This window comes from Salvelinus fontinalis, chromosome 4 (genome assembly GCF_029448725.1).
Source record: "Salvelinus fontinalis isolate EN_2023a chromosome 4, ASM2944872v1, whole genome shotgun sequence".
Lineage (NCBI taxonomy): Eukaryota > Metazoa > Chordata > Actinopteri > Salmoniformes > Salmonidae > Salvelinus > Salvelinus fontinalis.
This window is the reverse complement of record NC_074668.1, coordinates 37,649,385-37,664,597: the sequence shown is the minus strand read 5'-3', so window position 1 is coordinate 37,664,597 and position 15,213 is coordinate 37,649,385. Positions and strand designations below refer to the sequence as shown.

The window sequence follows — 15,213 nt, the reverse complement described above, 5'->3', positions numbered from 1 at the left end:
GAGCAGTGTCCCCATACTTTTGGTCATGGAGTGTATATCCTGATGCCTAGTCACCTTTCCCCTATACTTATGTGCCTCTATCGATCCAGTATCCCTACACATTGTAAATATTGTTCTGGAACTGACCCTGTATATGGTATGCTTACTTTATAGTGTTTTTATTTTATATCGTATGTGTTTTTGTTCTACCTTGATATTTGTAGTATTGCATTTTAATTGATTACTGCATTGTTGGTGTTAGAGCTTGCAAGAAAGGCATTTCACTGTACATGTGCATGTGACATTAAAACTTGAAACAAACTAATTGGACAAATACTACATAAGAGAAATCTATACATCTCTATGGTCGTCCCAAGGTACGCCAGAGGGCGCTAGCGGGGTAGCTAGTTAGCGATCGTAGTTCTGAGCCATCTGAAAGGATTAGCGCTATGTTTATTTGATCGTTGAGGATATGGCGCATTTGAACAGAAGGACTATTTTGTCTGCTGGATTATGACTGGATTTCTAGCCAGCTAACTAGCTTTCGCTAATTGCATTGCAGAGCCTACCTCTATTAAACGTTACGTCGTGTTGCTTATTGAAACACACATCCCGCAAGAAATTGTGAATTTAGATTGCATGCCAGAGTCTTAACTAGCTACGACAGCTAAGCAAGCCACTCCTGATTGTCTCATGTTTTGCTACAACCTTTGCTGTCTTATCGATTTGGCAACACTCGCTTGGCCACGTCTTATCAATTTGTGTATTTTAGTTTTCTCGTGGTAAACGCCAGCCTCTACCTAGCTAACGTTACCCAACGACCTGGTTGCCAAATGTCGGAGAAGAGTTCGAACTCGTCGGGCTCCGATGAAGATGTGGATCCCGAATCTGGGCATCCTGTTGAACTCGGTGGCGTCCTAAGCAAGGTAAGTCTTACAAAACAAACGATGGATCTTTATTAAAATGGCTAATGAGGGCGTGAACCTCTCAAAAACACTGCTGGGATACAACTAGAATAACTACACTGAACAAAAACGCAACCTGTAAAGTGTTGGTCCCATGTTTCATGAGCTGAAATAAAAGATCCCAGAAATGTTCCATATGCACAAAAAGCTTTCTCAAATGTTGTGCACAAATTTGTTTACATCTCTGTTAGTGAGCATTTCTCCTTTGCCAAGATAATCCATCCACCTTACAGTTGTGGCATATCAAGAAGCTGATAAACATGATCATTACACAGGTGCACCTTGTGCTGGGGACAAACAGCCACTCTAAAATGTGCAGTTTTGTGACACAAGACAAGGCCACAGATGTATCAAGTTGAGGGAGCGTGCAATTGGCATGCTGACTGTAGGAATGTCCATGAGCTGTTGCCAGAGAATTGAGTGTTCATTTCTCTAAGCCGCCTCCAACTTCTTTTTAGAGAATTTGCAGTACGACCAAAAGGCCTTACAATCGCAGACCACGTGTATTGCGTCGTGTGGGCGAGCAGTTTTCGGATGTCAACTTTGAACAGAGTGCCTCATGGTTTGCGGTGGGTTTATGGAATTGGCAGTCATGAGCTATGGATACCGAATACCGTGATGTGATCCGATCCTTAGGCCCATTGTCTTGCCACCCATCCGCCGCCATAAGCTCATGTTTCAGCATGATAATGCACAGTGTTGCAAGGATTTGTACACAATTCCTGGAAGCTGAAAATGTTTCAGTTCCTGGATACTCACCAGACATGTCACCCATTGAGCATGTTTGGGATGCTCTGGATCGATGTGTACGACAGCGCATTCCAGGTCCCGTCAATATCCAGCTACTTCACACAGCCATTGAAAAGGATGGGACAACATTCCACAGGCCACAATCAAGTTTGAGCAACTCTATGAGCAGGAGATTTGTTGCGCTGCATGAGGCAAATGGTGGTCACACCGGTTACTGACTGGTTTTCTGATCCACGCCCCTACATTTTTTAAAGGGATCGGTGACCAACAGATGCATATCAATATTCCCAGTCATGTGAAATCCATAGATTAGGGCCTAATGAATTTATTTCATTTGACTGACTTACTTATATGAACTGTGACTCAGTAAAATCTTTTACATTTTAGCACGTTGTGTTTATATTTTTTGTTCAGTGTAGATAGCTAGCTGCTAGCTTTTGATTCAAAGCCCTCAAACTGGTGTATGAGTTGTGATTGATAGTCAACTGTTGTACACTTCCCTGTGGTGGACACTTCCTTATTGTGGACAATGGTTGGATTAGGTTGACAATCTCAATTAGGCCTACTATCAGACAATGGGTACCACAAACAAACAGCTCCAGCCACTCATAACAAGGTGGGCTCAGTTGCTTTGTATGGCATCTTTGTGGGCCACAAACATCCAGTTCTCTTTCAGTTAATTTGGAAATTCATTAAACTAATCATCATCTTTAGTGATTTGATACTTAAGTGTGAAACTAAATACATTACCTCCTTCCTACTGTAATTGCACTGCTAGTAGAATTGTAGGCTTGACTATCTGCCTTTTGTTTGTTGACAGTGGACCAACTACATTCACGGATGGCAGGACCGGTGGGTAGTGTTGAAGAACAACACTCTGAGCTACTATAAGTCCGAGGATGAGCGGGAGTTCGGCTGCAGGGGCTCTCTGTGTCTCAGCAAGGCGATCATCACAGTAAGTTAGAGTAAAGGTTTATTTCCTCTCAGGAAGCAGCGTTATGGCACATTATTATGGCACCTGTCACAACAAAATGGACTTCATGATTTCCATCATACCAGCAGGGAAAGTGAAGGTAATCTCAAAAGACTACCTCGGTCCCGTTCTATTGGTTTTAAAGATTAGGTGAAAATATGCGAGTGAAATGCTTGCGTAAAACTCAGACAATGTTAGGATGTTCTCTGTCATTACTTTGAGCAATAACTTGTCATTCCTTGGGTCCAATTTTCTCTGCCCCAGAGAGCTAAACATTAACCAGTAATGAGGCTGTTAGTGCACAGTAGGGGATAGAGAGCAGTATTTTATCAGACAAGGGCATACTGACACTACAAGGAGACCCATTTGTAAACACGTGTACATAGTCCTTTATTAGGCAACCGAAATCCTGATTCCGTCTTGAAATGTAATCTTTGGCCACGTACTGTTAGCCTTTGTATGCCATGCCTCTGTTTCTTCTATAGAAAAGTGTGTGGTCACATGCACATTGTTAAAAACATAGGTGCTTGGCTAATAAAGAATACTAGTAAAGATCAAGAAGGCGCGCACACTGTTGAAGCTCCCAATTCACTGCTTTGTTGACACCGTTTCGATCAGAAACGGATCTTCGTCAGGTCAAACAAACCGAGTGTTCACATCCCAAAGTATGTACATGTCACCTCACATGATCATTGCGGACATGACGCACGGTGGGTGCAAAAGCAATTTGTGTATCTCTAAATTTGATATCAATGAGTTGGGCACATGTAGTAGTTCCAGGAAATAATATATATTTACAAAATGACCAAGTAGGAGACCTGGAAGGCAAGACAAATCAGAGTGACATATTCATATAAGAAATGGTCTGAAATCAAACTCTTGGTCCCCCCCCCCCCCCCCCCCCTACTCGGAGTATTAACATGTGTGATAGCAATGTATCTCAGAGAGCTAATGTTGTGACGAGCGTCCTGAGTCCAGGTCAAGAGTCCTGATATTACTCATGTGTTTCGCTATCCTTGTTTTCAGAGCTCATTTCATTTTTGCCTACATAGCGTAGACCACAAATACACTTGATCAGTTACATCACATTTTTTGTGGAACACGTGATGATGGCCTGGCCTGTAATAAGGTGATTGAAGATTGTACATCGGCCACATCTATAGTTACCGTCCGGCACATTGTCTAGAAGGGTACTACGTGGCGCTGGTGGAAGATCAGACCCCACCACCATGTGACTGATGTTGTGGGCGTGTCTGAAGACTACCCGCAGGGGGTTCTGTAAACGTCCAGTTGTTGATCAGTGCTCAAGATGTGCCAGTGTTGTTTTTAATGATGTGGTCGAACTGTTTACTGAGTGAGGAGTACTGAAGGAAGCATTGAAGGCGTTGGTCAGAAGGGCGGGGAGGTTTGGCCGTGAGAATGTCATCCTGGGTCATATTTTAATAACGTTCCCTTGCCTCATGCAGCCAATCATCTGGGTAACCCCTCTGTCTGAAACGCTCATCCAGATAGTCGGCTTGTTTGTCATTGTCGCTCTGTGTACTACAAATACTCCGTATGTGACTGTATTGGCTAATGGGGAGGCTCTTTAAAACAAAAAATTATAATTTTAAGGGGTGGAAGCTGTCCCCGCGTAACAGGGAATTCCTGTCCGTCGGCTTCCTGTATAGGTCCGCGCTAAAGCCACCCCCCTCCCTCTTAATCAAAATGTCAAGTACTTGTTTCGTGTCCATCAAAGGTGAGGGTGAATTTTAAATGTTCACTGCTTGTATTGATGGATTGGAATCGATGGTTCCTCTGCTGTGCCCTGATATAGAAGGAATACATCATCAGTGAAGCGTTTCTAGAGTCTGATAAATGGCGCAGGAATGGATTGTTAGGGCTGGAAGTCACCTTCTCAAACAACCCCACATACAGTTTGGCATAATTTGGTGCCATTTTACTACCCATAGCAGTTTCCTTCTGTTGAATGAACATTCTTAGTCAGATCTTAGTCAGAACAGTCTCGGCCAGTTCAACAATCCAGTTAGTGCTAGGGAGTGTGCCAGTGGGTCGTTGACTAAGACAGTGTGCAAAGGCTTCCCTGATCGGTGATATTAGTATACACGGATTCAACATCAAACAAGCCACAATAGGTCTCCCTGGTGGCTTATCCAATAGTTTGTGGATTTTTGGTAAGACGTGAATAACGCTCCTGATTGGATTGTCTACTTTCATAAACTCATATTCTTTTTGCATAATTTCTCCGCTTTCCAACAGAGACTTCAGCTTGCAGTGAATCCCATCTTTGAACAGTGGTGTGGGGTCACGTGACAATTTCTGATAGAAAGTAGTGGTGTTCAATTGTCCCCGAATCTCATTCACATAGTCATCACAGTTTTAACAACACCACAGCTCCGCCCTTGTCGGCATTACGCACTATCAAAGTGGAATCATTTATTTTTCAATCGTCCAATGCCTCTGTTTCTGTTCTTTAGGGAGGTTATTGTAGACTCTGTATTCTCGTTTCTTATTCAGAATCTGAGACCTCGTTTCCCACCGATCTGCAGTATGTTTCTAGGAAGGGATTTCTGTATCTGGGCGGACAAATGGTGGATTTTGCTCGAAAAGGGGTATTTGTTCTGTGGGAAATGTCATTCTCTATTGTGTCACCCATACTGGACACATCCACATTTGGACTCTTATCATTTATGGAACAGCTTCTGTTTCTTGCCATTTGACCCTTTGTTTCCCTCAGGCAGGCCTCCTGTTGGTCAGATAAGCTGAAATCCAACACCCTGGTTAAACATTACATTTTTTCTCTGAAAATACCATGGTTCAGTACAGAGGTCAAACAAATTGTATTACTGCTATTTGTGCAATATGATCAAATCGGATTAACACTACAATATGGGATGTTGTAACTTCGGGATTTTGGTAATGAAGCCCTGTATCTACTTCCCCAGAGTCAGATTAACTCGTGGATGCCATTTTTATATCTGCGTGCAGTTTGAAGGAAGTTGCAACGGTGTCTTTGTGCTCTTGAGAGAGCATTAGTTCCTTTTCTCTAGGTAAATGCAACTCCGAGGACTACAAGGTTTTAATACTAGCAGCACACCCACCCAGTCGGTGGCATTCAGTCTGGAATAATGAAGGCAACAACAAGACTCATACTGCTTTCATTTAGGATTTACAGTATTTTGCATGTAAAATAAATAAATAAAACTAGGGCAATGTTTATGACCCCCTTACAAACAAGCCCATTTTTCCCCCACATTTTGCCTGCATACGCCTTTATACCTCCCGTGCACATACTGTAGTGGTATGCTGGTGACTAGTAGTAGTGGTGTGCAGATGTGGGTGAGCCTATATTTTAATAAATCCATTGAATATACACCATTAATAATTTGTTTAGGCAGGTCCTAAGAAGCATAAGATTAATAAAAAGTATTTTCAAAACCATAGAATGGCATATTTTGAGTTTAATTATGTTATCTCCAAATGAATGAAATCAGTAGTTCATTATTTTGTTCATTAAACAGACAAGATATCACAGTTACAATACATATGTTTTGTAGTAACAATGTAATGGAATATAACATAATAAAATACAAATAATATTTTTCCCACACAACAACTTGTCACGGAAACGTGTGGAACCTCTATGTAAAAAATAAATACATTGATATTTGGAAACAGAGCCCGAGTTTAATTTTATATTTTTTATCCACGTTTCATCTCTTTCCCACCCTCACTCTACTTTTAGGGAGCGGGCGTAGGGGCTTACCATTGAAAGTATATTCTTCATGATACCGATTTTAGAAAAGAATAGCAATCCTATTTTCTAAAACATGTGAGTGTCGTATTCATATTTCCCAACCTCCGTGGGCTTTTGGAGTTGCATATACGCGATCGAGCAAAATAGTAGACCTACACTTGATTTAGGCTACATTATGGCACGCTAAATGTGACCAGTGATAGATGAGAAAACCAATAGATGAGCTATACCACCTCCACGTATCTGTCCAACCAGAAACCAATTAACCAAATAGTCAATACAGACAGAGATTCAGTGAAATCAAAATCCCATTGATTGAGACAAGTCAGACTTTTGGTCGGGAGTAGGCCTAGGCTACTAAGTGACTGCGAGTGAAGAGCAAAATAATCTAATTGTTAAACTACATAACATGCTGTCAAAAATGTTGTAATAAATTAACCAATTAGACAAGATGGTCACGGGCAGCACTCACCTCCATTTAGCTAACATTTTCCCAGCCTGACTGTAGCCTAACCAATATCCAAACAGAGATTAAATGAAAACAAAAATCGGACATTGATTGATTTATCAAGATGAGTCCCCACCGTTGTCTCAAAGCAGTGCGACGGCGCTGTCCCAATCAAAACGGTTCTGAAATGATCTAGTTGACCACACGCGGGTAGGCTATTGCTTAAAATGTGTTACAAAGATTGGATGACTTTGGGAGTTCCAGTAAGCAATAATTTGATACATGCCTTCAATTGCGTTAGCCTACTTTATTCCAATATTTTCATCGTTCATTGATTTTTAATCCACACATTACACATTAATTCTACATGGATCCATCCCGTTGTGCTTAAGAAAACATGCATGTTTCGTGGTGGGCTATGCGACGAGTTGGGAGAAGTGACATGCCCCGCAAAGTTTAGCACTGGCGGGAGGATGGTTAACTGGCACTGCCGAGCAACCATCGTGAGTTTAAGAGCGTAGTGCGTAGCATTACGGCTACGTTTCATACTAAGCCGTAGGCAGAAGTTTACGAGATGATTACTACGTTGTTAGGCGTAAGTAAAAGTTGTGGCTTTGATACTGGCAATCCCTTTCAGATAAAAGGTATATTTCTATTGTTATTGACTCTACTTTTGTTTGTGTTTAACTCTGTGTTGTTTGTCACTGCTTTATCTTGGCCGACCTGGTTAAATAAAGGTGAAATAAAATGAATAAATAATGAAAATCTGGAAAAAGAAGTTGCCGGAAAACGTCTTGGTGTGAAAGTGATATGATATTAAAGGGATATGCCTCATGACTCCTGCATGCTTCACACTCGGGACTCTGACTCTCTATTGGTTACACAGACTTTTGGCCTCCCATTTTATTCTAACCACCTCTCGCTGGATTTGTATTCATGTTACCTGATGAAATTGCTGTACAATATGATCTTTTTGCCATCTGATGCACATTCAAATGTCGTAATCAGCACTATAGAGCTCTCCCTGTCCTCCCTGATTGTATTACTGTTGACAATATCTGGAAATGTGCATGTACACCCTGCTCCATCTACTGTTGCTAGCCCCAATTCTGACTTGTGCTCTATCTGCTTCCTGATTTCTGCTCTCGTAAAAGCATGGGTTTTCTGCACATTAACACTAGAAGCTTATTACCTAAAATGGATCAATTGAAAGTGTGGTTTCACAGCTCCAATCCAGATGTGTTGGTTGTGGTTAAGGAAGAGTGTTTTGAATACTGATGTTAACCATTCTGGTTCTAAACTTTTTCGGGCAAGACAGATCTTCCAAAGGTGGTGGAGTGGCAATCTTTACCAAGGATCACCTTCCGTGCTCTGTTGTCGCCGCCAAGTCTGTCCCCAAACAATTTGATGGTATTAAGCAGTAAACTTTCAAATAGCTCTTTGTTGACTGTTGCTGGGTGCTATCGTCCACCATCAGCACCGGCATGTACCCTACCTGCCCTAAGCTCCCACCTGGCCCCTTCTGAATTTTTCCTGCTATGTGACCTAAACTGAGACATGCTTAAACCACCCGACCAAGTCCTAAAGCAATGGGACTCCCTAAATCTTGCTCAGATTATTCCCAATCCCACAAGGTATGACTCCAAACACCCAGAAAAAGCTACTCTTCTTGATGTTATCCTCACAAATACTCCTGACAGGTATCAGTCTGGTGTTTTCTGTAATGACCTTAGTGATCACTGTTTTATAGTGTTCATAATGGCTGCTCAGGGAAACAACCTGTCCTGATTTGTCATAGACACTGGCTAAAAAACTTTAATGAGCAAGCCTTCCTTCATGATCTGGCCTCTGTGTAATGCTTGATACCCTCTGAAGATGTTTATATTTTCAGTGGTATTGTAAACAAACAAGCCCCAAAAAAGAAATTGAGAATTAAAAACAGGTGCAGCCCCTGGTTCGAACGTGATCTTGCAGAGTTACTCCACCTCAAGAATTCCATTTGGCAAAAGGCTTGGCACACGCATACCCAGGCTGATTGGCTCTTGTTAAGGCAAATGAGAAATAAGTGTACTCAGGCTATCCGGAAGGCCAGCTAGTCAGCGCATGTCCTGGTAATCCGTCTGGCCCCGCGGCCTTGTGAATGTTTACATTGTGTTTTGAAAGCTTTTGATACAGTAGACCATTCCATTCTTGTGGGCCAGCTAAGGAGTATTGGTGTCTCTGAGGGGTCTTTCTCCTGGTTTGCTAACTACCTCAAAGAGTGCAGTGTATAAGGTCAGAAAATCTGCTGTCTCAGCCACTGCCTTTCACCAAGGGAGTACCCCAAGGCTCAATCCTAGGCCCCATGCTCTTCTCAATTTACATCAACAACATAGCTCAGGCAGTAGGAAGCTCTCTCATCCATTTATATGCAGAGTATAGTCTTATGCTCAGCTGGCCCCTCCCCAAATTTTGTGATAAATGCTCTACAACAAAGATTTCTTAGTGTCCAACAAGCTCAACAAGCTCCAACAAGCTACCCTTAACCTTGTTCTGAACACCTCCAAAACAAAGGTAAAATGGTTTGGTAAGAAGAATGCCCCTCTCCCCACAGGCGTGACTACTACCTCCTGGGGGTTTAGAGCTTGAGGTAGTCACCTCATACAAGTACTTGGGAGTAGGGCTAGACAGTGCACTGTCCTTCTCTCAGCACATTTAAATCTAGACTTGGTTTCCTTTATCGTAATCACTCCTCTTTCACCCCAGCTGCCAAACTAAGCCTGATTCAGATGGCCACCCTACCCATGCTAGATTACAGCGACATAATTTCTAGATCGGCAGGTAATGGTGCTCTCGAGCGGCTAAATGTTCTTTACCATTCGGCCATCAGATTTGCCACCAATGAAACTTATAGGACACATCACTGCATCTATACTCCTCTGTAAACTGGTCATCTCTGTATACCCGTCGCAAGACCCACTGGTTGATGCTTATTTATAAAACCCTCTTAGGCCTCACTCCCCCCTATCTGAGATATCTCCTGCAATCTTCATCCTCCAAATACAACACCCGTTCTGCTAGTCACATTCTGTTAAAGGTCCCCAAAGTGCACACATTCCTGGGTCACTCGTCTTTTCAGTTCACTGCAGCTAGTTACTGGAACGAGCTGCAACAAGCACTCAAACTGGACAGTTTTATCTCCATCTCTTCATTCAAAAACACTCGTACTGACAGTTGTGGCTGCTTTGTGTGATGTATTGTTGTCTGTACTAGAGGTCGACCGATTATGACTTTTCAACACCGATGGCGATTATTGGAGGACCAAAAAAGCCGATGCCGATTAATCGGCCGATTTTTAAGAATGTATTTGTAATAATGACAATTACAACAATACTGAATGAACACTTATTTTAACTTAATATAATACATCAATAAAATCAATTTAGCCTCAAATAAATAATGAAACCTGTTCAATTTGGTTTAAATAATGCAAAAACAAAGTGTTGGAGAAGAAAGTAAAAGTGCAATATGTGCCATGTAAAAAAGCTAATGTGTCTTGTCGTGTGTTTTGTACTGTATTTAAAAAAAAAAAAAAATTCAATTCCCTTTTGCCTTTTGGTAGGCTGTCATTGTAAATAAGAATTTGTTCTTAACTGACTTGCCTAGTTAAATAAAAAAATGAATACAAATAAAATATCAGAGAAACGGAACCCCTTTTCCAAATATCCCAAAGCCTGCGCTCTCTGTTGACGGACTCTGTCAGCGGTATGTATGTGAAGTCTGAGGAATGCAGAAACAATCCATCGGTTAATACCTTGCTCAGTAGAAGCCTGCTTCACAGTTAGGTCGTACACCATAGACAGTACGCTCACCTCACACACATGGTAGATATTTGTGCAGGAAATGCAACAGTTAGATGATTGTGCTTCTGGCTATGGCTCAACCCCCTGCTGTGTCATGACAGTGCAGACTACTGTTTACACATCGCTCTCTGACATATCTTCTGCAGTTGTTCAGTATCTTGTGCTTCTAGAAAAGCTCTTTTCATGCAGTATTTGTGTTTTTTTTCCCAGAAATGGATTGTGTTTTGTATTCTCTGTTACTAGTATGTTCTAGTACAATGTAAACTCATTTCACATTAGAGTTGTTCATGCTGCTATGAAACTACTATTGATCATGAAACTACTATTGATCATGTCAACAATACGAGCAACGTTTTCAAAACCTAAGAACCAGCAAGCGTAGCAACTGTAGTGTTGGCTGAAGTGTTCTAAATCAGATCTCTCCACACACACACACACACACACACACACACACACACACACACACACACTCACAGAGAAATGGATAGCAGCACACTGTGCTGCTGGGGAAGGAACAGATTTAAAGGAGAGACAGCCAGGCTTTATGGGCCGTGTCTGATACAGCCTTGTGCCAGTGGACTTAATGCTTCCTATGAGTCACACAGATAAGAGTTTCTTAAAGGAATGCTTGATAGGAGTAGGGTGGAGAAGTCAAATAAAATGTATATTTGTCACATGCTTCATAAACAACAGGTGTAGACTAACAGTGAAATGTTTACTTACGGGCCCTCCCCAACAATACAGTAGTGCTGATCGATTTAGTGCTTTTTGAGGTCGTTTTTCGGTTAGTTTATTAAAAAATAATCACTGTTTTTGATTTCGGGGGAAGAGACATTAAATGCATTATGTGTGTTGAATGCTGTTAACAACACAGAATAAAACAATTAATAAAAGTCATGATTGTAGTTCATGCGTATCACTTATTAATTCCTTTTGTTTCATTTGATGACTTTATTTGTTTATTCCAAGTCATCTCTATAGAGCTGCTGTCTGTGCTTTCAAAGTAAATATAGCCTACTTTTTATGACTGCTGAATACCAACTATCAATCACTTTGTCATTAGATAATGTATTTTCAGGTAGAGATACCTCGCAAAGCAACTTGTTTCTATCCCTCTCGCACGTTCTCTCTTTGCATCAAAGAGGTCTGTGTCGACTCCAGACAAGTAAGCGGGCGCACAATGGATTATGGTCATTGTAGTTTAGCGCAGAAAATGTGGTAATTAACTATGTAGAATATTTGCCTGTTGGAAACTACAACTCCCTACTACATTGCACAGTTCGGACTTGATCTGATTTATCTCTACAGAAACTGAGCATGGAGCTCACAGAAAAAAAATGAACGAAATGGAGATCAAATAATTGAACCTACGTTGGTCAATCAGTTAAAAAAATTTTTTTTAAATAACCAACTTTTCCGTTATTCGCCTCAGCGCTACAATGCAGAGAAAAAATGAGAAATAATAGAAAAATAATAACGCAATGAATACTGATAACTTGGCTATATACACAGGGTACCGGGTCGATGTGCAGGGGATCGAGGTAATTGAGGTAGATATGTACATATAGGTAACCAAGAGGCAGGTAGCCTAGTGGTTAGAGAGTTGGACTAGGAACAAAAAGGATGCAAGATCAAATCCCCAAGCTGACAAGGTACAAATCTGTCGTTCTGCCCCTGAACAAGGCAGTTAACTTTGTTCCTAGGCCGTCATTGAAAATAAGAATTTGTTCTTCACTGACTTGCCTAGTTAAATAAAGGTAAAATAAATAAGTAGGGATAAAGTGACATAATGAGTCAAAAGAGTGTTTTCCCCATAGACACTGATCTAGTGTCAGATTTGTCTTATTTCCTCCAATGGTGAAGATCTTGTTTAGGGGAAGGGCCATCTGATTACAGATCTGTGCTTATGTACTTCTACCAGCACTGGTACAGGAGGGGAAAGGGAAACCAGCAGCCCTCCAAGTTCAGCTTAACTAATGAAATTAAACTAATGGGGATCGATTTAAGTGTTATGATTTAAAAAGCTAAATGCAATGTTGTGTGAAATTGTGGGAATTACATGTGTGTTCTAGAGAATGTGGTGTGGGGGGCACTGCAGTTTGTCGACAAAGGTTACAGAAAATAAAACTGGGAGCTTAATTAGTCAAGTTGATTTAAACAAGGGCAACATCAGCTAGCATCAGCGGGCCATTTCTATTGGAGGAGCTGTAATTTAGAGAACAGAGAACGGACCCAATCCCAAAGGAAGCTATGGAATTCCTGGTGCATGTGCTTGGATTCTTGAAGCTGGGCTGGGGATCGGGGAGGAGGAGAGGGATGAGAAGGGAAGGTTTATGAAGACCCTGGTTCCGAGAGGAATGCAGGAGACATTAGACATCAGGTTGTAATTACAGCCCTGTTTATTGAGTTCGAGAACATTCTCTATATGGAATCCATATGTGTCAGAACCACATTCCTCATTCATTCGACATGGTGATGGAACATTCCCAGGACAACAACTCAGTGAAAGGCATAATAATAAAGTCTATTGTTGGCTGTTTTTGACTAATCTGAAAGAGGGAACATATCATTTGACATGCTATTGACCACTCGTTTGTTTTAAACTGGTAATGATGGAGACACTTCACTTTTCAGTCATTTCTGCTGTAGGGTTTGATGTCTCCTAGTGTAAGTGTTGTCACTCATGTGTCTCATCTCTCTCTGTCCTCTGTCTCTTTCTCTGTCTCTCTGTCTCTCTCTCTCTGCAGCCCCATGAGTTTGATGAGTGTCGTATTGACATCAGTGTGAACGACAGTGTGTGGTACTTACGGGCAGAGGACCCAAAGCACCGGCTCCGATGGATTGACTCCATCGAATTACACAAGGTAAGACTAAAGAATCTCTCCTTAGATAGAACTGAGGTATTCCCCTTGGTATGTGCTGAGGCTTGGACTGAAGTCAGCTGACATGTCTAGTAAGTGTAGCTCTGGTACCCATCAGTGAGGTGGCACTGGGCAGGGGCTCAGCTTGAAATGCCACTACTTCATGTTGATCTGAGCAGGTTAGATGGTAATACACCATAGCGTCTATACGGTCCTTGTTGTTCCGGCCTGATTTTCGCCGTGTTACTTGTCCAATACTTTCATATCTACACAATAAGTGGGGTTGACTAGTACTGGGGGTAGAATGTACTAGCCTAAGGGTTGATTTTAGAACAGAACAAGAGAAGGGCCTGGTGTTTCTGTGAGGTGAACAGAAAGGGAGTGGAGTCAGGAAATGTGGGGGGGTCACAACCCATCAACCTGGGAATGCTGGGAATCTTGGGAGTGGCCAAAGGGGGGGGCTGTTCACACACTGATGGCGTGACCACCTGATGTAGGGTGAGTCCCATTGCTGACAAACTGTCCTACCACTAACATGTGCTGCATATGGGCAGAGACCAGGCACTCCACAGGCTGACACATTCATCACTGTCTGTGTGAAGGGATCTCTGCTGGTTAGGACAGGAGAGGACTTCAGTTCAGCAGTGCCCTCCACATGGCCGAATTGAAAGAACCACAACTTCAACCGTAGACTACCAAGAATCCATTCAATTAAATCTAGTCCTTGACCTTGTTATCTACCTTTTGGTCTGTTTAAGGAGTTTCTCTTGAATGCTCAGGTAGGAGCAGAAGTCCTTCAAGGCAAGTATTAGACCTCAGGTTGGTGCAGACAGCGAAGTAGCAGTAACACGTCTGTCCACTGTGAAGTGACGTCAGAGAGAAACGGAGAGCGAGGCGCCCATCGTGTATCTGCAACCGTGTGTTTGGGTGTAGGTGTTGAAAGGATGTTTTTTTTTGGAAGTGGTGTGACTGATCACAGGAGCCTGTTAAGTGTCTTCCAGACTAGTAGCGGGTTTATGCCTGGTCTCTGACCAACCGCAAAAGCCAATTTAGGCTCCCAAGTGGCGCAGTGGTCTAAGGCACAGCATCTCCAGTGCTAGAGGAGTCACTACAGACACCCTGGTTCGAATCCAGCCTGCATCGCAGCCGGCCGTGATTAGGAGTCCCCTAGGGCGGCGCACAATTGGCCCAGCGTCGTCCGGGTTTGGCCGGGGTAGGCCGTCATTGTAAATAAGAATTTGTTCTTAACTGACTTGCTTGATCCGAAAATGTCGTAGAGTATGGAGGGTGTGACACAATTGCTGAGCCTCCGGAGGCCAAATTGAGCTCCGTAACGCATCGCCGCGCGCCTCCCAAATGTTGTAACAATTCAGAGGGCTCTGTATAGTTTCACATTGACTTGATTGATTGATGGTAGGTGAGGGGGGGAGGTCCTGTATAAACACAAACTCCCTTGACAACGTTCTTCACAACAGCTCTGCTCAGTATCTCAGTAAATTCTGTACGGCCACTGCAGAAGTCGGATTTACCATGCAGTCTTTAACCCACTCACTCAGCCATACCCACTGCAGGAGTGGAAATGTGTCTGCACTGCCACCTACCGACCTAACAGGGACTTGCATGTGAACTTCCTTGGAC

The 15,213-nt window shown here is 42.4% G+C and overlaps 1 protein-coding gene across 5 annotated transcripts in view; it reads left to right on the top strand.

The window, feature by feature from the left end:
* Positions 1-363: 363 nt before the first annotated feature.
* Positions 364-15,213, top strand: part of LOC129853697 (ceramide transfer protein-like) — a 37,326-nt gene continuing 22,476 nt past the window's right edge. For 2 of the 5 annotated variants that reach the window (XM_055920027.1, XM_055920029.1), the window contains exons 1-3: positions 366-905; positions 2,515-2,649; positions 13,462-13,578. In XM_055920027.1, the coding sequence (XP_055776002.1) occupies positions 813-905; positions 2,515-2,649; positions 13,462-13,578 (345 nt within the window). In that variant the 5' untranslated portion in view covers positions 366-812. Of the gene's footprint in view, positions 906-2,514; positions 2,650-13,461; positions 13,579-15,213 lie in introns of all 5 variants that reach the window. The other 3 variants (XM_055920028.1, XM_055920026.1, XM_055920030.1) reach the window with 3 other exon arrangements.